General features: G+C 36.0%; 1 protein-coding gene across 4 annotated transcripts in view; it reads right to left on the bottom strand.

Moving 5' to 3' along the window:
* Positions 1-23,318, bottom strand: part of RALGPS1 (Ral GEF with PH domain and SH3 binding motif 1) — a 662,857-nt gene that overhangs the window by 101,367 nt on the left and 538,172 nt on the right. For all 4 annotated transcript variants that reach the window (XM_056812171.1, XM_007474667.3, XM_056812172.1 and 1 more), the window contains one exon: positions 15,480-15,547. In XM_056812171.1, the coding sequence (XP_056668149.1) occupies positions 15,480-15,547 (68 nt within the window). The remainder of the gene's footprint in view (positions 1-15,479; positions 15,548-23,318) is intronic.

Below are 23,318 nucleotides of genomic sequence, written 5' to 3'. Positions count from 1 at the left end.
TTGATTTATCACTGGAGGAACTGAAACACAACAAAATATTCTTGTAAAAGAACATAAAGGGAAGTTGAAGCTAAATAGAAGGATGACTTCTGGGTTGTTAGAAAGGTTCAGGAGTTGATTTTTGTAAAAGAAATAATTTTAGGAGATGCTTTTGATAGTAGTTAATACTATTCCTGTGGAGAAGAGGGGGAGATGTGGACTAGAAAATAATATAATTTGATGGATTCAGAAATAATTTGATGGCCATACTGAAAAACTGTTCAAAGTCAATATGGCAAGAAATTTCCAGTGGGGTATTTCAGGGATTTGTGCCTGACATTGTACTGCCCAGTGTTTTTATATATAACTTGAATAAAGAAATAAATGATATGGTCATCAAATTTACAGATAATACAAAGTTTAGATTGATAGTAACATACTGGAGTTGGGATCCAAAAAGACTCTGACAGGCTAGTAAAGATTATTAACCTGGAGCTCATGAACTTTTTTTTTTTAATTTGGATGAATGCATTTTAATGTAATTGGTTTTCTCTGTAATTCTATGTCTATAATTTTATTCATTGAAACATTACTTTAATCAGTTATCCATAGGCTTCAGCTTTCCCAAGGGATTCATGACAAAAATGCTTAAGAAATCCTTAAGCAGATTCAGCAATGGGCTGAATCTGAAAAAGATGGAATTCAATAGGATAAATACAGTCTTACACTTGGGTACCAAGAAGTCAGCTTCACCAGTATCAGATGGGGGAGGCCTGGCTAGATAGCACTTTTTTTTTAACTGGGGTATTAGTGGACTTCAAGCTCAATATGAATCAACACTGTGATTGGGTATTCCAAAAAGGCAAAGCTCTCTTGGATTGCATTAATATTCTAGGAATGAGAAGTGAGAGGCCCACTGTTTTTTGCTTTCTTCAGTCCCTTTCTAGGGTGTTATGTTGAACAAGTTCTTGATATTACGATTTAAGAAAGATGTTGATAAACTGGAGTATGTCTAGAGGGCCAGCCAGGATGGAAGAAGTTATTGACTATGACACCTGATGATCATTTGAAAGAAGGCACATTTATCTTGGGTAAGAGAAGACTTAGGGAGAATATGGTAGTTGTTTTCAAGTATTTAAAAACTGTCAAGTAGAGAAAGGATTATATTTACCTTGAATGGCAGAATCAGAAGCAATGAGTAGAAGCTGAGAAGAGGAAACTACAAATGATGTCAGGAAATATTTCCTACAGTTAGAGCTATATAAAAGTGGAATGAACTGAGGTCTGGGTGATCAGTTATCATGCATTTCATAATAGAAATTCCTTTTGTACCTAGAATGGATTAGATGCCTACCAAGATCTCTTCCAGCTCTCAAGTCTTGTGATTCTGCAATATGTGACCTTCTTCCTTTGCAGTGTTTGTGATAAGCATAAGCATGAAAAAGATCAATATGGAGATAACTGTAGTTTATGTGCCAACATCTGTTGCAGAGATGTATGAGACAGAGAAATTCTGTGAAGAATTTGACAGTGTGCTGCAAAGCCAGTCAACACATACAAGATATGGGCATTATGGATGGAAAAAAAATGCTATATGAGGTTAATCAAAGATAACATCATCTTTAAAAAGGATACAGTAAGAGAACTTGGATTATAATTTTAAAGATGGAAGACAGACATGACCAACAAGATGGAAGACCAGTAATTTTCTCCAGTCCTCACCTACTCTCAAAGCTTCCCCCTCCAAAAGAATTGTAGCTATCTCCATAGGCCCAGAAACTAAGAAATCTTAAAAAGTAACAGTCAGATGAACTGATAACATGAAAGGCTCATTTTAAATTCTAAACATATTCAATATCTCCTCTTCTACCAGTTCCTGCTCTCTTGCAGGACAACACAATCACACCTGAGATTGTGGGATAAGATTGGCTGGTGCTCTTGGATCCCCTCAGCAATTTCTTGCTTATTTCTTCCTGGCCATCCTACCTTTGCTCTTACTTTATTATCAAGGAGACATCCTAAAGTCCTTACTAACTCTCATCCCCTCATGGACAAGCTTTTGTCAAGGCCTGTTGATTTTACCTTCACAACATCTCTCAAATATGTTCCCTACTCTCCTCTGATACTGTGCCACTCTGGTGGAGGCCTTCATCACCTCATGTCTGGATAATTGGTAGGTCACCGTGCCTCGAATCTCTCTCCACTTCAGTCCATCTTTCTATCACATCCAATCATGTCTCCCACTTACTAAATAAACTATAGTGGTTTCTTCTTGCCTTTAAGACCAATTACAAACTGCTGTTTGGCATTCAAAGCCCTTCTATTCCCCTCCAACCTTTTTAGTCTTATTAAATTTTACTCTCCAACACATTCATTTCAACGCACTAACAATGGTCTTTTGGTTGTTCCATGAACAAGACATTCCATCTCTAAGCTCTGGGAATTTTTTTTTTGGCCAATCCCCTCATGCAAGAAATGTTCTCCATCTTTTGCTTCACCTACTGATCTACCTCTCTTTAAATCTTAGCTAAAATCCCATCTTTTATGGACCTTTTTAATGCCATTGCTTTCCTTCTGTTAACTATTTACTTTTTTATACAGTATGGGGCTTGCTTTGTATATATTTATTTTTATGTTGTCTCTCCAATTAGATTGTAAGCTCCTTGAAAGCAAGAACTATCTTTTGTTTCTTTTTGTATCTCAAGCATTTAGCAAAGTGCCTAGCACAAGTAGGTGCTTAATGATTAATGATTAAATCAATGGCAACAAGCAGAAGATCTCAATTCTGACACCCCGCCCCCCCCAACCAAGCAGAGGAAAGAGGGGTATAGAAAAGTTGAAGAGGGTTCTGCCCATTGTGGTAGCATGTGACCATAGTAGTGTTCAGCCAGAGAACTAAAGTACAGAAGGAATGGGAGCAAGAAACCAACATGGGTGGGCTAGCATGAGATCTGAAGGAAATGAAACTGACATCCAGCTAATTCATTTCCATTCCCAGAAGTCACTTGAGGCAGTGACTGAGTCTATTGAAAAGTGAATTTCCTAATGTTAGAGGGGGACAAGATAAGATAGTTTTGAGATCTCAGGGGATCCAAAATTAAAGGGCAAAAATTAGAAAGTGAACAATAAGAAAATATAATGAAAAAAGATAAAAATAACCAAAGATCTCAGAAAGAATAAAATTCTGTTAAAAAATTTGAACAGAAGCTGATAAATCAACAGGGAAGATATTGAAACAAAAAGGAAGATAACCAACAGGGCACATAAATTAATTCAAACATCTTTAAATAAATATTGCAAGATAAAGGAATTTGAGTCAATTCTTGACAAGGCAGAAAACATGATAAATTTGCAAGAGAGCATGGAAGAATAACAGGACATTGCTGAATGATTTAATAGAGATCTCAGAAATCACCTACTCTATTTTACAGACAAAGAAATTAAGGCTCAAAAAGGATAAATAACTTACTCATGGTTACATAGATAGTAAATGACATAGTCAGATTTGAGCCCATGTCAGTCAGTGAACATGTGCCAACCCTTGTGCTAAGCACTGGGAATAAGGAAATAAAAATAAAAGGAAAAGAAAGACAGTTCCTGATCTCAAGTTGCTTACAATCTAATGGATTACATATGTAAAACAATATAAAAATGGAAGCTGGAAAGGGGAAGGGGGAAGTGCATTATGCAGGGGCATAATGGCAAAGTATAGAGGCATGAAGCTGAATGGGAGATGAAGCATTGGCTGATCTGAATTGCCTCCTTCACCTAAGGTTCTAAGAGGAGCTCTTCAATCACTGTTCTCTTCATTCAGATAGAGGGGCCAGAGGGGCAGGCTATATGGAGAGAGTGTGAGTTTCAGGGTTGAAGTGATTTTGCAGGATGATAAATGATGGTCCAGAGACCAGAAGCATACAATTGGGTAGGAAATAAAGAGATGGCTGTCCTGCCTGCCCTTCTTAAATGGAAGTTTGGAGAGAAGCTCTCCCTTTCCTCTAACCCTTGATCCAGTATTAATTCCTTTCATTGCATCATACCGCCTGAGGTTATGAGTTAAGTCTCACTCTTAGCTCAACACAGCTTGAAAAACATGGATGATGACAGCAAAGATCAGTGCAGAGTCAAAACTTGAATCAGTAACCAAGAAGCCCAAACATAACAAGATCAAGTAGGCAGACGTTAACTAAGTACCATGTTCTGTAGGGAAAGGAACTTAGACAATGAAGAATAATGAGAATTATTCAATTCAATTCTTAATAAATGATTGTTGAATGATAGTTGGATGGATGGGTGGGGATGAAAAACTGAAGAGTTATCTAGATGACTGAATCCAAGAGAAATGTGGTAACTCCCTCCCTTAAAATCTTACTACAAAGGCTCTACCATCCTGAGTGGTCTTGTCCCTAAATCCTCCTAGGACTTTTCATTACAATAGAAGATCTGTCCGGTAGAAAGCTAGAAAAAACTTTTGACTACAGGCCCAGGAGTAAGCTATGCATTTGCTGTTTGAAGACTGTTTGTAAAGTAGAGTGGAAAAAGCACTGAATTTGGAATCAAAGGACCTGAATTCCAATCTTGATTCTGTTGCTACACCTTGTCCTCAATTTCAACCTTTGGAAAATGAAGAGGTTAAATTAGAAAACCTCTAAGGTTCCTTCTAGCTCTAAATCCATGACCCCACGAATAAGTTTATCATGAAGTGATGAATTTTTAGGTCATGGTAACTTTTTTGAATTATCAGAGCATTTGAACTGATTTTTTTCATTAAAAGTATTTTTTTTGCCATTTTATTCTATTTAGAAGAAAATGCATAATAGTGATTAGTCTTGAATTATGAATTATTCATTTTTGACTAATAAGCTATTTTAGTGTTATAATTGCTTTAGTAAATTGAGCTAGGTATATTCTATTAATTGTTTATAAATTTAAAAAGTTGATATTCTGCCAAATTCTTTTTATGAGGCAAATATAGCAATTTTTACAAAAACCTGACAAGAACAATAATAAAAAGAAAATTATAGACTGATTTAATTTTTGAATATGGACCAAAAATCTTAAATAAAATTATAGAATATAAATGACAGCTATGGATCAAAGGGATTATTTATAATATTGGTTTATCCAGAGAAAAATAAGGATTTAATCAAAAGAAAAAGATGTACTTCATCATATCAACAGGAAAATAGTTCAATATCACTTGGTGATGTCAATAAATGCTAACAAATTTTATAACAATTTTAGCAAATTATAACCTAAGGTCAGAAACTGCATCATTCTTCATCTTTATATCGCCAAAGCTGTATCATGGTATATTATATTGTATGAAGCCTTAAATGTTTGTTGAATTGAATTAGTCACATTCACAAACAACCCTGTGATGTAAGTGGTATAAGTATGATTATCTTCATGTTACAGATGAAGAAACTTAGATTCAGGGAGCGTATAATTTCCTGAACCCAAGTATGTTTCTCTTGTCATTTTTTTTAAAAACAGCATAAGTAGTCTATGAATATTTGCTTCCTTCTAGGAATTGGAGTGATACAAGGGAATAGGATTTAGAATGAGAGAACAAAGAATGTCATAGCTGGGAGGAACTTTAGGACACTGAATGTTCTAAGATGGAATGATGGAGCTAGAAGCCCATTAGAGATCATATCCAACTTTCTCTTTCAAATAAGGAAAAAGTTAATTAGATAGAGATAAAGTATTTATTAAAGATTTACTATGTTTCAGATACCAAGCTATATGCTGAGAATACAAATACAGCTATCTCTTCCATATCATGACTTTTCTGAGCATGGTTTCAATATATGGAATTAAATTTGAGATGACAATTAAATTTGAGATGAGATGAATTAAATTAAATATATGGGATAGAAATTTTAGGGGAGTTTTATGGAAGCCCCAGAAACCACAAAAAGGCCAATAGATGATACAGAAAAAGTTTAGGAACTCAGAAATGCATAAAATGTGTGTATAGTATTGTGTAATATATTGTGTAACATGAATATATTTTATCTTTTAATACAATGAATATTCAAATTTATTTTTTAAAGTTAAAATAAGTAAAAAATTAAGGTTTGCAAAATGTGAAAGCTAGCAGATGACACACAAAGGCTAGAAATATAGATATATCTTTAAAAGTTTGGTAATTTATAAATGCATAAAATATATATGGTTCTTTTTTAAAAACATCTTTTGATATATATACAGTATGTTCAAATTGTTTCATTTTTAAAAACTTTCATATATATTTCATAGTTTTAAATTTTTTTCAGTACTTTTAACATAACATTGACCTACATGGAGTCAATGACTAAAAACTTAATCCAAATTTTACAATAAGGTATTATAACCCCCTATGAAAGAAAAAAAAATTAGACTTCTCTGGTGCAAAGGGAGGACCAAAAAAATTATACATGGATTTTTTGGGGGGGCAGGGGGAAAGAGGGGGACCCTCCCCCAACCCCTGTGATGTGGAAAGGATATCTACATAAGTATATTAGGCAGTTCCTACCCTCAAGGAGCTTACCTTCTAATGGAGAAAACATATTTAAAGAGAATCTGAAAAGAGGAGGGGAACACTGAGAGGCATGACATCAGAAGGCTAGTAAGTAGTGTGGAGGCTCATTAATCAGAGTTCAAGGAACTAGGACTGGAAGAATCCAGGTTACTAGGGTCGGCGTACCTCTAGGAGGTTTTAAATGACTGGCCTGATAACACAGCACAGACTTGAATTAATATTTAAGTCATAATTCCAAACTTCCCAGGAATCGTCTTTCTACCATGCAATGCTGTTTCTTTATTCTGGGACCAAATTTGACAAAGAAGTAATTATCTGGACCATGAGGAATAAAATTGTCCTTAAATCATATGATAGAATGGTTGAAATAAAATGAAAAAGAACTGAAAGCATCTTACTTAGGGTATGTTCACCATGTCACGCTCAGGCCCTTAAGCATCTTTGGAATGGTTTTCAAATGCATATCCTGTCCTTAATGGCTCAGACCAATACTTAATATGTGTATTAAAAATTGATTCCCATAAATTTGGGGAATGCAAAGTAATGACCTTTAAGACTTTTTATACAAAGGAAGAGAAAAATTATATAATTTCTTTTTTTTTTAAGACAGAAGACCTGGGAATGAACCCCAATACTTACTAGTTGTGTAACCCTGGGCCTTCACCTTTCTAGATCTGTTTTCTAATCTTCCAAAGAAAGAAGTTGGATGAAGATGATTCACAAAGTTCCTTTCAGATCTAAATCTATTTTCCTTTCCTATAAGATGAAGCTCATGATCTAAGGTCCCAAACTTTGGTTATACATGGAATGAGTCCAGTTTGGGGAGTCTGTATCTTAGAGTTATTTTACCTTTATCCAGAATTCCCTCTGGGAAATCACAGAATTTTTAGAATTGCAAGGGACTTGAGTGGTCAGTATAGCTTGACCCACATCCAAAAGGAATCCCTATCACAAACCTTACAAATGGGTAGCCAGCCTTTTCTTAAAGACCTTTGAGGGGAGAGAACTTATTATTTTCCAAGGCAGACTATTCTACTTTGGGATAGATCTAATAGTTAGGAAGTCTAAATTTGCCTCTTTGTAGGCAAACTTCTACTAATACATCTTGGTTCTGCTCTCTGGGGTCAAAAAGAACAAGTCTAATCTCTTTTCCACAAGACAATCCTTCAAAAACTTGAGCACAGCTGTTGTGTCTCTTTTAAGTCTTCTCTGGGCTAAATGCCCTTAGTTCCCACTACTAATCTTCATATGCTAAGAACTCAAGACCCTTTTCCTGTTTTCAGTCCCTTGGAATTTCGAGCTTTTCAATATCCTTCCTAAGTTGTGGCAACCAGAACTGAATACAATATTCCAGAAATTGCCTAACCAGAGCAGAGTAGAATATAGAGGGTCTTTCTGTCCCTCTCTTAATGCAGACCAAGATCAACTGGCTTTTGGGTACCATATCACATTGCCAATTCATATGGGAGCTTTCAATTCCCTAAAAGCCCAAGAGTTTTTTTTTTAACAAACTGCTATTTAATCATACTTCCCCCATCTTTTACTTATTTAGAAAACTTTCTGGACCCAAGTTGTCCGTATTAAATTTCATTTTATTAGATACAATGTAATGCAATAGCCTGTCAAGATCTTTTTCTTATCTGTCATCCAATATGTTAACTCTACCCCTCTCCATTCCCAAACTTTGTCTCCATCTAGTGTTTGTAGCACTAGGACAGAAGTCAGAAGGACCTGAGTTCCGATCCAGAACCTGGCATTTTCTAGTTGGGTGATCCTGGGCAAATTACTTAATCTATTTGTTTCAGTTTCCCCATCTATAAAATGGGGATAATAATAGCTCTCATCTCACAGGGATCAAATGAGATAACAATTAGAAAGAACTAAGTACAGTGCCTGATATATACTAAGTGCTAAATAAATGTTAGCTATTGCTATTATTAAAATATAACTTGTATGTAGAGCTCCGCTGATATAGAGAAGGGAATCTAGCTTCCAGGAAAACACTGAAGGTACTATAGTTTTATAATTTTTTTTTACCCCACAGTAAATATAGACAAGATATAAAGGATTCAGTAACCCACAAACAATTTTACTTCATAGAAAATACAAAAATTACATAAAGTACTCACAGTAGTCCCAAAACAATTCTTTTTCCTTGCTGATGATCCCCAGTTTCCCCAGATCCCTATTAATCACTAAGACCCATAGGGCCTTGTGATTTTAGACTTTCTTTGGAATGAACATGAATTTGGGGTAGATAGGAAGTCTCTTGAAATTCTGGTGAGTCCCACTTTCAATCAGAGACAGACTTCCCCAGAAAGAAAATGAGAAAACACTGTCCAAATAATTCATGGCAGCAAGAAAAGGAAAAGTCAGCTTGCTTCTCTAAATCATGGCTCTAGTCCTCACTTCTTCTAGTCTTCCAGCTGTGGAGTCCTATGTGAAACCCTGTAGCAAGAGATTCAGGTTGGAAGTATCCCAGAGCAATGGAGCTAGAGCCATGATGGCTAACCTATAGCATATGTGCCAAATATGGCATGTGATCTTGACAGGAGGTCTCTAAAAGGTTTGCCATCACTGATCTAGAGTTATAAGGGAACTGAGAAGACATCAATTCCACCTTCCTCGTTTTACAGATGAGGAAAGTGAGGCACAGGTAAGTTTTATAATTTGACCAAGGTCACAGAGGTAACAAATGTCCTCTTCTCTGGAAAAAATTGTCCTTATTCAGACTCTGCCTCTTCCCTCACTAGAGGGCCATGATCCAGGAATCCTTCTCTTTTCAAGTGGTGTGCCCTGCCTGAGAGCTCTTCTCTTCTCCAGAAGAGGGTTTACCTTTTTTTGTGTCATAGACTGCATATGGATTCCTTAGAATGTTTTAGAATGTATAAAATAAAATACACAGGATTATAGAAAAATTAATTACACTGAAATACAGTTATTAAAAAAAAGTTCATGCCCCACAGGCTAAAAATTCTTAGCTAGAAGTTTAAGTTTTAAAATAATTGAACTTGGATTTTTAAAGATGAAAGTTTCAAGACCACCATTAACCTCATACTCCTGTTTCTCTCTCAGAAGATTCACTACCTGAATTTGGAAATTTCTTCTTGCTTAGTATTGTGGAAAGTACCTCCCATGTGCCTTGGCCTGAAGCCAGCTATTATTAGTGACTCTGAGAGGGGAGTTGTGTGCATACACAGTTTTTCCCTCTCATTTATCTTATCTGAGATCTCAGATTCTCTCTTAAGTCTGAGGTTCTTTCATCTTTCAACAAGGGAATGTAAATGGGGGGAAATGTTTTGTTTTGTTAATTTACCCCCCTCTTTTAAATCAGTGAGCCAAAAGAGGTGGTGCTGACCCACAGCAGTTCCAATTAACCAGTCTTTTACTCCACCTATTTTGTATGTATCTTGCATAAGCTTAATTATTTATGTGTTCTCTTTCCCACTGGAATGTGAATCCCTTGAGAACTGGGACTAGGGAGGGGGAAGAAATAAACACTAATAAAGCACCTGTTATAAGTCAGAAATTGTGCCGAGCACTTTATAAATATTATCTTACTTGATCCTCACAACAACCCTGCAAGTTAAGGGATATTATTATCCTCATTTTACAGTTGAGGAAACTGAGGTGAAATAACTTGCCCAGGTTTTCACAGCTAAGTAAATGTCAAGTGATGGATTTGATCTCACATCTTCCTGACTCCATGTCCAGTGCTTTGTCCACCATAGGCACTACGTAGATGCCTATTTCTGCCTTTGCCTGGCACAAAGAGCTTAATAAAGGTTTGTGGATTGACTGACAATTATGGTATTAAACTCAAGTAGCAACAGAGGCCACCGATCTGCACATAACGATTATATATTGTATTTTGACTCAGTTTTAAAATGTAAGGTTTATCCACGTTTTACGCTATTTTTATTTATTTTGTTAAATATTTTTCAGTTACATTTTAATCTTGTTTGAGCCCACCATGTATTTGATTCCTCTCATGTACAATAGCACAAGAAAACCAAATGCATTTTTATCCAACTGGAAAAATGCAAGGAAATGTCCTAAACTAAGGTTTATCACCCCTGTAATTTCATTTCATTAACTACTACTGAACTCTCCTGATAAACCCTCTGTAAACAAGCTAATAAAAACATCTGGCCACAGGAATTCAGGCTAATAGGCCTAATTTAGCATGAAAGCCAAATTTTCCTAGTCCTTTCTAGAAGTATGATGCATTCCCAGCTCTTCACAGGCTAGTTATCATGGTGGCAATGTTAAATTACATCCAAAAAAGGAAATGATCCTTTGGGAAATAATCCAGGATGTGTCCTCTGAGGCGATGGAGGATCTCCCCCAAAATGGAATCTTGTATTCTCTACATCTTTCGGCCAATTTTGTGATGGCAAAGATGTGGTTTATTGTGGAATGCTATTTGCAAAAATACACTTATTTCCTTCAAATGAAATATGCACTCTCTGCAAATGTAAATTATTCCTGTAAAATTTTAATTTAGATGGAAAAGTAGATACATGGTTAGGTAGCTACTAATGTTCTCTCAGCCACTCTTCTCCCCACCCCATTAAGGTTTAAGACTTTTCTACATTTTTAGTATATTCCCCTTCTTCAGAAAGTTTGAGATTTGAGCTTTTAATTCCTCAAAACACCTCAGAAGTCCTTTAAACTCCAGCATTGTCTTCTTTGGTACATACTTGGCCTATTCTAGTAAGTTTTCCTAACTTTTTCTCCTTTGATATCATTTTGGCTTTCTCAGAAAGAACTTCTAGGACTGGGGTGTTAAGAGTCCAAATATGGCAGCTCCACTATCCTTGATGTACACGTGTAAAGAATGTTATAAATATCCTTGCAGATCATTTCCAACTTTTGTCTTTTTTCCTTCTAGTTTCTTCCTTAAATGCCTTCATGCCTTACTTAGCTATGTCTTTTGCCAAACCTTCTTTAAACTGTTTTTCCTACTCCTGATTCTTAATGTTTTATAAGGTGAAACTCCTCATAATCTTCTACTGTCCTTCACTTTAAGATTTTACTAGTGAGTTTATATTAAATCATTGTTGCCCTTGGATGACATTATTCTCTCATGGGCAAAAAGATCCAACCTTTACTACATAAAGTAGTTTTTAGGCTCTTTTGGTCTTCTTATTCTAGCAATTGACATATCAATTAAACTTTCTTAAAGTATGTTAAAATTAAAGTATGTAAAAATATTCGTTCCTCCACATTCATTCACTTCTTGTGAATTCTTAATTTCTTATTATAAATTTTGTATTATTATTATATAATATATATATTTATATGTATATATTATAAATTCTTAAAATTTTTTTAATTTTAATTTTTTTTTATAAAAACCCTTACCTTCTATCTTGGAATCAACACCATGTATTGGTTCCAAGGCAGAAGAGTGGTAAGGGCTAGGCAATGGGGGTTAAGTGACTTGCCCAGGGTCACACAGCTGGGAAGTGTCTGAGGTCAGATTTGAACCTAGGATCTTCCGTCTTTAGGCCTGACTCTATCCACTGAGCTACCCAGCTTCCCCCCACTTCTTTTATTTTTATATAAATAACTTGTGTAGATAGTTCAGATCATGGTTAACTACACATAATTGTATCATTTTTCATTTTTATTCTAATTTTGTATTAATTTTAATCTTTGCTTTAGCAAGTTAGTGATCAGATTGCTGATTCAGCCATGAACTCTACATTCAAATCAAGAGGCATATATTAAGTGCTTTCCATGTTTCAGGCTCTGTTCTAGGCACTGAAGAAACAAGGTAAAAAATGAAAACAGTCTCATCTTAAAGGAACTTACATTCTGATAAATTGCATTACTAATGACTCATTTCCTTTGCTTAAATATAACCCACTTTATTGTTTGTGTTATTTGGTGCTTGCCACATCTAGTATCTTTTGATTCTTTTCTTAAAGAAAACAATTATGATATAAAAGCCTGAAGCTTCATTGGAGTCTTTGTAATTGACTTCTCTTATTCCTTACTTCCAAACCATATTTCCCAACAAATTTTTTTGCTGCCCTCACCTATTCTCAGTTTTCCATTGAAGTTGCCAGGTATCAAAACATATGTTGTTTTAATTTGGAAAGTTTAAAGTTCTCTGTAGAATCTCTTATTTTTTCATCCCATGAAACAGATTTTGGAGCATATGCTATGATCATCTTTTCCCAAATATTTATCCTGGGCATTCCAATGAATAGAAGTGAACAACTGGAAGAGCACAGGATGGATTGCTTTTGAGAAAATGAAATGTTTTTTTTTCAAAAAAAGTTATAATAAAGATTTTTAATCAAAGCAGAAAGATTAATCTAGGAAGATGTACTTCAGTCCTGGGACTTCCTGAAACATTCTTTTGACGACACCCTCAAACTTTTCCCTGAAGGAAAGTCCCATATTTTAAAATACAAATACATTTCTGGTACTAAATTTAAAGAACAATTTACTTACAAATACTCATGCCTTGCAGCTGTGGAATCCTAGTATTGAGAGAAATTAAGACATCCAAAAGGGGAATGGAAAGGCATCTTAAGAAGGCAGTACTATAATACCAGGAATTATGCAGTAGTGGAATAAAGAATATCATCAGAGAAAAGTATCTGAACTTAATTTGAATGGGACACTCAAATAATAGAAGTAGGGTTTAATTGATGGGTAGCTTTCGTGCTCCACTGGTATCTTCACTATGTTAGTAGAAGTCAAGGAAAACACTCAGCATGTTGGATAGCTTCCCAGTGCCAAACTTTTGGGAAACCATGGAACTTGCACAAGATAGGTATCATGAATGGGTTGCAATCAGCATCACTGAAGAGAATACTGACTGTTGTGAAATCACAGGTCCATGCGAGTCCTAAAACATTAGTGGGTATTACCTCATGCAGGGTGATTCTTATGTGCAGTATCTCTTCCCATTTTTATTTAAGGCCTAGCCTAATTTAGTTCCTTAGTTAGGTTTCGAATTTAATGTGTTGACTCAGATGTCTATAACTCCCTCCGTCTTTTTGGACTCCTATGTTTTTCAGACATTCTTATTGGGAAAAGTTGCACAGCTATCTCCAGTCTCAGCATTTTCTCTCAGAAGAGACTTAATTTTCCCCAGAAGTAGCCTTTTGGTACTGTTAACTTCTAACCTCTTAGGCTTTCTAGTTTCCTTCAAAACTCGGCTTCTACTGTCTCCATCTGAATTCACCTTGTATTGGTTTTGAATCTACTTAAATGTGCACATTTTGTCTCCACTGAGAGAATGCAAGCTCCTTGAGGGCAGAGACTGAATTTTTTATTTGCACTTCTCCAGCACCTACCATAGTGCCCTATTACTCACTAAAAAGATCAGAACTTAAGAATACCTTAAAGGACCATGCAAATTTTTGTATCTCTAGATGGATATGATCCTTCTGGTATGCAAAATCTCCTTGCTTGACCTAATGGCTTTTGTTAACTCCAATAGTCCCTAGCTCCTTTAAGGTTATGACATATGACTGCTGATGTGTGCCAAAGCTTTGTTGCTATTTATCCATCTGCCACCCAGGCTTATTTTTTCCTCTTCAATGCAGTGTCAGTGAATTTTCTAGGATATTGGAAAGAACACTGGACTTAAAGAAAAAGGACCCAAGTTTATTCTTTCATCTACTACCAACCAGCTGTGAACATGTGTAGCTGTTGGCAAATCACTCAAACTCTCCGAGCCTCAATTTTCTTCTGTAAAACAGAGAAATAATACTTGCACTCGCTATTTCGAATGGTTGTTGAAAAGAAAGTAAGTTCTTTTTGAACTATAAAGCACCATGTAAAAATAGACTAATGATATTAGTGGTAGAGAAGTTGAGCAGCAAAGTGGATAGAGGTCTGGTCTAAGAGTCAGGAAGAGTAGGGCTCAAGTCTTGCCTCTGCCACGTACTAGCCATATGACTGTAGGCAAGTCATCTAAACTCTCAGTAGCCCATCCAACTCCCTAAGGCTATCATTTACAAATGAGTTCATGATCTGCCCTGGTGTAGGGAGTTTCCACGCTTAGAGTTCATTTTGGTAATGAAAATACAAGTCCAGAAACGCTCTCACTCCAACTCAGCCTAAAATATTTTTATGAACATTTCTCAAAGCTTTGTACTTATGGGTGCCATATTATTCCTTTGATGCTTTTGGCTTCAATTTTTAGTTTGAAATATAGTGCCCTTTTCTTCTAATTCTTAGTCCGAAATTGACACTTATTTTCTTTGTTTGAAATCATGGACTTCTCTTGACTCATGTCCCCAATTCCTGTTCTTGTTTATCAACTTTAGATGGCTCCTATGTAAAGAAAATCTGGGCTCATGACCAAATGACAGTTGAACTAGTGGGGATGTCATTCCCAATAGAATTACTGCATTTTCACAAAATTATTTCTTAAAACATGTTGAAATCAACACAGAGCCCATTTCCAGAAAAGGTAGCAGTTTGTACTTTCTTTGAAATTTCTTATAGGTATTTGAATTTTAAAAGAGGACACATTTGCCCAAATGGACCTTTACTTGGTGCAAATCCAGGCCAAAGCCTAACTGAAGAATTTTTAGGCAATGTGAGAGAGATATCCATGGGCTCGGGGACCCCTATGGCAAATGTGAAAGTTCAGTCAACTGGTAGCTTCTGGTTTAGAAAAGCTTCCAGATCTTCAAACTCCCTTTCTTCTGCCTATCCCTGACCTCCCAAATGCTTTAAATTGGATTTCTACAGACCTTCCCTCTGCTCCCCTTTTGTATAACCAGTCCTGTTCTGTAAACTTCTCTTCTCCAGGGTGCTGGACAAGAACAGTCTGGATGATTCCTTTTTTTCGGTTACCAAGGACACTTTGATCTTGTGTTCAGGCTATTTGGTTGGTTCTTTATTCAATTATTTATTAATCATAGGTGTGTTATCTACTAAGGAAGCTAGACCACTTTAGATCTTTTCATAACTTATAACAGTCAGAGCAACTTTAAGATACCTGCAAGATCCTCCTTTGAAGATACCAGTCGGGGAGAACAGCTTCCGGGTTCAATTCTCAGAGACAATCTGAAAAACAGGATTTTTGCTGGATCAGTGTGGGCTCTATTAAGTCCAGAAAAGAACTGGAAGCAAAATTCAAAGTTGAAAGCATTTTTATATCAAAGGTCTTAAAGCTGAAAAAGGTTCTGGAGGTCATGTAATCCAATAGGATCTACTTCTACAACACCGACACCAATGACATAGAGTCATTCTATTTCCCCTTGAATGCCTCCAGTGATGGAAAACTCATTACTTATTTGTCTGCTCACTCCAAATTGAGACAGCTCTAGATATGGTTCATAAAGAAGGTTCATGGTCTGTTCACAAGTAAGAGTGGGTAAATGAATATGCTGCTACACAGGAAATCTAGTCAGCTTTCAATAAGGATCTTACTATTTTCCCTCTTTTTAAGTTTAATTCCTTTTCAACAAACATTACTAAAATCATTAATGAAATTTTCTCATCAGTTGGTTAGCCACACTGTAAGGAATTTTTGGTCATAGCCACCCTTATAGTAATTGAGAGGCCAGGATACGCATCAGTGGAGGCAAAACTACAGATAAGATTGCAGATTCTTGAAGTATTGGGATACTAAAGCTGGACATCCCCAGAGTCATTTCAAACAGATTTATGAACCTTCTGGAGGAATAGAGAAATGAAATGAACTTTTAGAGATTTTCAGAAATAGAGAAATGAAACTCATCTATCCATCCACATATAAGTATATATACACATATACACACAAAATATACATCCATAGCCAAGTTGATAATTGTGCCTCAGTGTGTCCTTGCTCAATAACTCCAGGGGCTCTTAGGACAAACTATAAACTCCTTTGTCTGGCATTGAAGACCTTCTAAATTTCTCTGTTATAGCTGCGTTCTTTGTGGTGGCAAAAAATTGGAAAATGAGGGGATGCCCTTCAATTGGGGAATGGCTGAACAAATTGTGGTGTCTGATGGTGATGGAATACTATTGTGCTCAAAGGAATAATAAAGTGGAGGAATTCCATGGAGACTGGAACGACCTCCAGGAAGTGATGCAGAGTGAGAGGAGCAGAACCAGGAGAACTTTGTACACAGAGACTGATATACCGTGGCACAATTGAAAGTAATGGACTTCTCTACTAGCAGCAATGCAATGATCTAGGACAACGCAGAGGAACTTATGAGAAAGAATGTTATCCACATCAAGAGAAAGAACTATGGGAGTAGAAACACAGAAGAAAAACATATGATTGATCATGTAGTTTGATAGGAATATGATTAGGGTATTGATGTTAAAAGATCATTCTATCACACTGGTCGATGGGGATGTGATTGGGGATGTAGACTCTACACCCTAGTGCAAATGTCAATAATATGGAAATGGGTCTTGATCAATGACACATGTAAAACCAGTGGAATTGAGCATTGGCTATGGAAGAGGAATTGGGGAGGGGAGGAAAAGAACAAGAATCATGTAACCATGGAAAAATTTTCTTAAATAAAATTTTAAAAAAGATCACTCTACTACAAATATGAATAACATGCAAATATGAATAGGTTTTGAACAATAATTCATGTAAAACTCAGTGGAACTGAGTTGTCATCTACAGGAGGCAGAAGGGAAGGGGGGAAATCATGAATCATGTAACCATGGAAAAATATTCTAAATTTAAAAAAATAAAAAAAAAAACTTCTCTGTTGCTATCAAAAGCATCATCATCTTCACAATTACCCAGACTCAGAACCTCAGTGTCATCCTGGACTCTAAACTCTCATCCCATCTACTCAATCCATTGTCACAACTTGTCCTTTGTACTCTCTGAATCTCTTATATGCATCCTCTTCTCTTCATTCACATAGCCATCACTCTCATATTATTCCTGGTCACCTCTCTCCTGAACTTCTTGCAATAGCCTCCTGATGGATCTCCTCAACTTGAATCTCTCTCTTCTCCAATACCATCCCTACTCAGCTACAATACTGAGCATATTGTCCTCTTTGCTCCAGGTTTAACTCAAATTAATAATGTGTATAAAGGGCCATTAGTTGCAAATATATCAACCAACTTTCCACTTATAGAAAAGAAATCAGAGTTTGAGTCTCTATTCATCTTTAAGAAAATTACTTTAAAAATTTAAAATTAAGATCTGTTGCTTTTATATCACCCAAATATCCCAGAGAGCCATTTCTTTAAATGAATGCAAAAAAAAATGGAAGAAGATGAAGAATATCAGCAAAACTATGAATATAGCAAAAAAAAAATCCTATCCCACCTCTCTTTTCACCTCTTCGAAGTGTCGTGGAATGTATTTTCTCAGATTTCTTCTTTGGGGGTTGAACTTTATTTTAATAATCTTGCAACATTCTTTTTCAATTGTTTTATAATCATAATTTGAATTTGTAGTGTCATAATTATTGTGTTTTAATTCATCTTTAAGTACATTTCTAGTAAAAGACAATGAGATAAATAGTTAGAATTAGAAAGATCCTTAGAAAACAGACTTAAGTTGGAAGGGGTCCAAGAACACACACACAGAATTAGAAGAGACTTTGGAACACAGAATGTCAAGAGTTGGAAAGGTCCTTAGAAGACAGGATGTTAGAAATGGAAGAGGGAATATTCAAACACAGAAACAGAAGAGTCTTTAAAGATTATTTATTTCAGCTCTCTTATTTTACAGATGGCTCCCAAAGGGGAAGTAATTTTTTAAAGATCAAATGGGTAATAAGCGGTAGAACTAGAACATGTGTCCAGCTTCTTGGTCTTCATATGTAATGTTCTTTCTACTATTCCTAATTCTCTTCAGCCTAGAAATAGACTTGGGCTGAGCAATAACATCTTGAAAGCAAGCTAATCTGTGAGTATCAAGTGAACAGGATGATTTCAGAAAGAGTTGGAAAGACCTACATAAACTAATGCAGAGTAAAATAAGCAGAACCAGGAGAGCATTACACAGTAATAGGAATATTGTGGAATTATCAAATGTGATAGACTTAGCTACTAACAGCAATACAATGATCCAGACCAATTCTGAGAGACCTATGAAAAAGAATGCTATCCACCTCTAAAGAAAGAACTTTGGAATAGGAAAGCAGATCAAAGCACATGATTTATTGCTTGTTTATTTGGATATATGTTTGGGGGTTTTCATTTTATAAGATTATTCACTTACAAAAATGAATAATTTGGAAATATGTCTTGTGTGATATACATGTATAACCCAGATTGAATTGCTTTGTCAGTTCTAGGAGGGTAGAGGGAAAGAAAGGTAGGACACAATTTGGATCATATAACTTTGGGAAACTTAGGAACTTATGTGGACATTTGTTATTAAAATAAAAAATTAATTAATTAAAGGGTATCAAGATGGGGGAATAGTTTAGATAAACAAGACCCCAACACAAATTAATACAAGAATTCAAGTGTGCTAATGAAACCTAAGAATACCAACTACTAGTAGGAGGAAGAACTCCATATTTGGACTGCTGGGAAAACTAGAAAGCAGTTTGGCATCAAATAGATTTAAACTACTGTTTTATACCATATGCCACAGTACACTCCAAATCGTTAAGTAATCTAAACTTAAAATGTTATATAATTTAAAAGATAGAGAAGAAAGGGAGTACATATCTTTTAGCTCTGTGGAAAGGGGGAAGGATTTATAACCAAAATAGAATAGAAATGATAACAAGTCATCAAATAGTGTTTATTAAATAAAATTTTAAATGTTTTGGTGTGAACAAAATCCATGCAACCAAAATAAAAAGGGAAACTTTTGAATGGGAAATTATTTGGATTATATATCTGTGATGTAAGTCTGATATTCAAGATATCAGAATTAATGTAAATTCTCAATTGACTGCATTGACTTTGTCCTACTTAGCCTTATTATGTGCAAGGTATTGTGCTAGGAATTAGGGATGCAAATTTAAAAAAATGAAACTGTCCAGCCCTCAAGGAGCTTACATTCTATTTGCCAGTGATCTGTGTACAAAATATGAATACAAACACTATGTGATTACAAAGCAGTGAAGGTCATATAGGATCTTGTACCCAAGGACTTCCTTCCCTACTCTGTTTGGGATTTTTTCCACAATTTGACCTTTATATGAGCTATATATCTCCCTTTGGGTTAAGATTAGTCATTGGCCCAAGAGAGATGTGGCCTGAAGCAGAGTGTGGGAGAATAATGACCCTGGGAAAGGCTCTCTTCACATGTATCTATGAGTGACAGAAAGAAAAAAGAGAATCTCTGTGTTAGAATAAGTAACCATTGATGAGAACTGGTCCTACCCTGGTTGAGGGAATGGGGAAAACTAAATAGAACCAATTAGTTTCTTATTTGAGAAGGTAACTTTGAGACTCCCTTTTCCAGTCAGTGACAGTTGGTGATGAATTCTTTGACCACTGGGGTGCCACTGGAATATAAGGGCAGGGAGAGAATGGAGTCTTCCCTCCCGGCTGGGACCAGAATGAGGTAAAGACAAGAGTTGAGTCAAATAGAGAAAGAGGGGATGGATTGTCTTCCTTCTCAGCTCTCCCTGGCTAACCCTACTCTGACTGCCTTCAAGATCTTTAACTTCTGTTCCCTCAGAGACTTGGCTGATTTTGTTTGACACAGACAACTTCTCCCTCTCTGGGGAGAGGAATGTAACTTCCCTCCCCCAAATCCAAGTCTTTCTTCCTAAATACTAAGTCTCTGCTCTTATGAAACAGTTTATTTCTAAGGGAACAACAATAAAGGATAGGGTAGATGAATTCAGGAATGAGGCAATAGGAAAGAGGTAGTAAGGAGTCCCTAAAATAAATGAACCCCTTCTCTCAAAGTCTGGCAGGTCAGGCTTTGCTGACCTGACGCCTTGGGGTCAGTTGAGATGAAGCCCTGACTTTCTGGCTGCCTTGGCTACTATATCAAGTTCAGGACTTCAGGGTATTTTAGAGTAATAGTGAATGGCTTCTTCACTTGGCTGTCTTCTTGGGGTACAGGGTCAGGAGTCACAGGAAGATGGAATAGGATCAGAGATCTGCTCAGATCAACCTTCTTAATGGGCTTCCCACAGAGAAGGTTCTCTCCAACTGTCCAGATTAGCTTACCTCCTCTTCTCCCTTCAGAATTCTCTCTCCGTCCTGCCCTTCCCCTATTCCAGCAGAATCCTTCATCCTTCCAAGGCTGCTTCTCTCTTCAAATCTTACAAATATTCTCTCACACTCTCCTATCAAGGATTAAAAATTACTTGGGGAAGATAATATCCTTTCATTTGCAGAGGGATGGTTATAGCTCATTACTTCAGCAAACAAATACAAACCTTTTAACAAAGAGCTTTTCCCATGTGATAAAGTATTATTAGTCAACAAGTATTAAATGTCTCCTGAGTATCCAGCTGCAAGCTTACACTCTAGTAATTTTACAAGGGATACAATAATAAATAGAGGGCGGGGATCATATTGAAAAAAAATTAGGTGTTCAGAACACCCTGGAAAACCTCACAATGCATAACTGAAAGCTATAATGTGGGGCACAGATTAACAGTTCTATAAATATTCACGAAGAAAAAAAGTAAGTCATGTGGTGTTTCAGGGTTCAGGGAAGATTTCACAGAAGAAGTGGGACTTGAAGCTGAGCTTGGACTTAGAAGATATGAGTTTGAGTTCTGTGTTTGCCATTTACCAGCACAACCCTAGTGTAAGTCACTTCTAATGTCCTTTTTATCATTGGCATTCTAGGATTCTATGAAGGAATGGAGTGTATAAACTAGGGAGATATAAGTCACTACAACATGAATGATATAAGGAGGTTAAGTATGTATTCAAGGATGATGGAGCAAGTTGGAGAAGGTAGGGCCAATTGATGAAAGACTTTACACATCAGGCTGAAGAGTTTAGACTTGAGCCTACAAATAACAGAAAACCAATGTTGGTTCTTGTGCCTCAGGATGCAAGTAATGGGAGGATGTAAGATCAGAGTGGCAGCATATGTCTCCTGAATTGGAGAGGGGAAGACCAGTGGTGCTATAAACTCATCTGGGAAACCAAGGTAGTGTGGCTTTGCAGAGGTAAGCAGTAACTGAGTAAGCCTGAGCAGGGCATGGCCCCAAAGTTCAAAACTGAAGATGGGAAGTAGGCAGCAGAAAGTTATTTGGAGGCTATCAGTGAAGATCAAGACACTGAGGAAGGAACAAGCAAGCCAGATAGTGAAAGGGGAGGTATAGGGTTTGTGTCCAAATCCAGACAATTTCAGGTGAACTCAGATAGCTCCGGATAGCAATGATGAGCTTTTACCTTTGATCTTCTATCCTGGCAGCCAAGTGTAGGGCTTTCTGTCAAATGTAGGGATTGATCAATGTGAGCTCTGCATAAGATCATAGGTCATGGAATTTAAATCAATAAGGAAACATAGATATTTAACATGGATGTTCTTGGCTTTTTTTTGCATCATGGACCCCTTTGTCATAAATTCCTTCTCAGAACAATGTTTTTAAATGCATAAAATAAAGCACATAGGATCATAAAGTAAAGCAAAGGTTAATGAAAATAAAGACACGTTTTTCCTATTGATGCTCATAGACTCTTGAAAATAAGAATTTCTTATTTAATTTAGTCTGCTTGTAATTATTTTTAAAAATATTTATTTTTAACATTTAAAATTTTTTAAAAGTTCTATTTTGTATCTTTTCCTCCAATCCCTCCTACATCTATTGAGAAAGCAGGTAAATTGGCATCAATTAAACATGTAAAATTGAGCAAAACACATTTTCATATTAGCTATAGTTTTGGGGAAAAAAACAACACAAAAATTTTCAAAAGCAAGAAGTAATACTTCAGAACTTTAGAGTTCATCAATTCTCTTCCTGGATATGGATAGCATATTTTCATCACATGCCCTTTGGAATTGTCTTGGATCATTGTATTCATCAGAGTAGCCTAGGTTTTTCCATAGCTGATCAACATTACAACATTTCTGTTACTCTGCAGAGTAATCTTTCAGTTCTTCTCACTACTTTCTGTATCAGTTCATTTGGTCTTCCAATGTCTGAAACCATTCCTCTTATAATATAAAAGTACTTCATCACAATCATCTACCACAACTTGTTCAATCATGCTCCAATTAATGAGCATGCCCTCAATTTCCAATTCTTTACCATCACAAAAAGAGCAGCTATGAATATTTCTATACATATATCATTTTCTTTCTAATTTGATCTTTTAGGTGCACAGACATAGTACTGGTATTGCTGGGTCAAAGGTATGCAGAGTTTCATAACCTTTTGGGCATAGTCCCAAATTGTACCCCAGGATGACTGAGCTAGTTCATAGCTGCACCAGCAGTTTATTAGTGTACCTATTTTCTCTCAACTTCTTCAGCTGATCGGTATGAATTGGTATCCCAGAGTTGTTTTAATGACCATTTCTCTAATCAATAGTGATTTAGAGTATCTTTTCATTTGACTAGATAACTTTGACTTCTTCTTTTGAAAACTGCCTGTTTATATCCTTTGACCATCTTATTTTTATAAGTTTGGCTCGGTTCCTTATATATTTCTGTATATATTGTATATCCATATATGTATATACTATAGATATATAGATATATAGATATATATCTATAGTATATATAGCAGATAAACCTGCTGTAAAAATTTTTGCTATTATTTCATTATCCAATCTGTCAGCAAAAATGTAATTTCCCTAATGATCTCTTTTAATTAGTTCTATTTTTGCTTTTGCTTTGTCTGATATCAAGATTACTACTCCTGTCTTTTTTGCTTCAGCTGAAGCATAATTGATTCTGCTCCAGCCCTTTATTTTTACA

This window comes from Monodelphis domestica, chromosome 1 (assembly GCF_027887165.1).
Source record: "Monodelphis domestica isolate mMonDom1 chromosome 1, mMonDom1.pri, whole genome shotgun sequence".
Classification (NCBI taxonomy): Eukaryota; Metazoa; Chordata; class Mammalia; order Didelphimorphia; family Didelphidae; genus Monodelphis; species Monodelphis domestica.
This window is presented reverse-complemented; position numbering and strand designations above follow the sequence as displayed.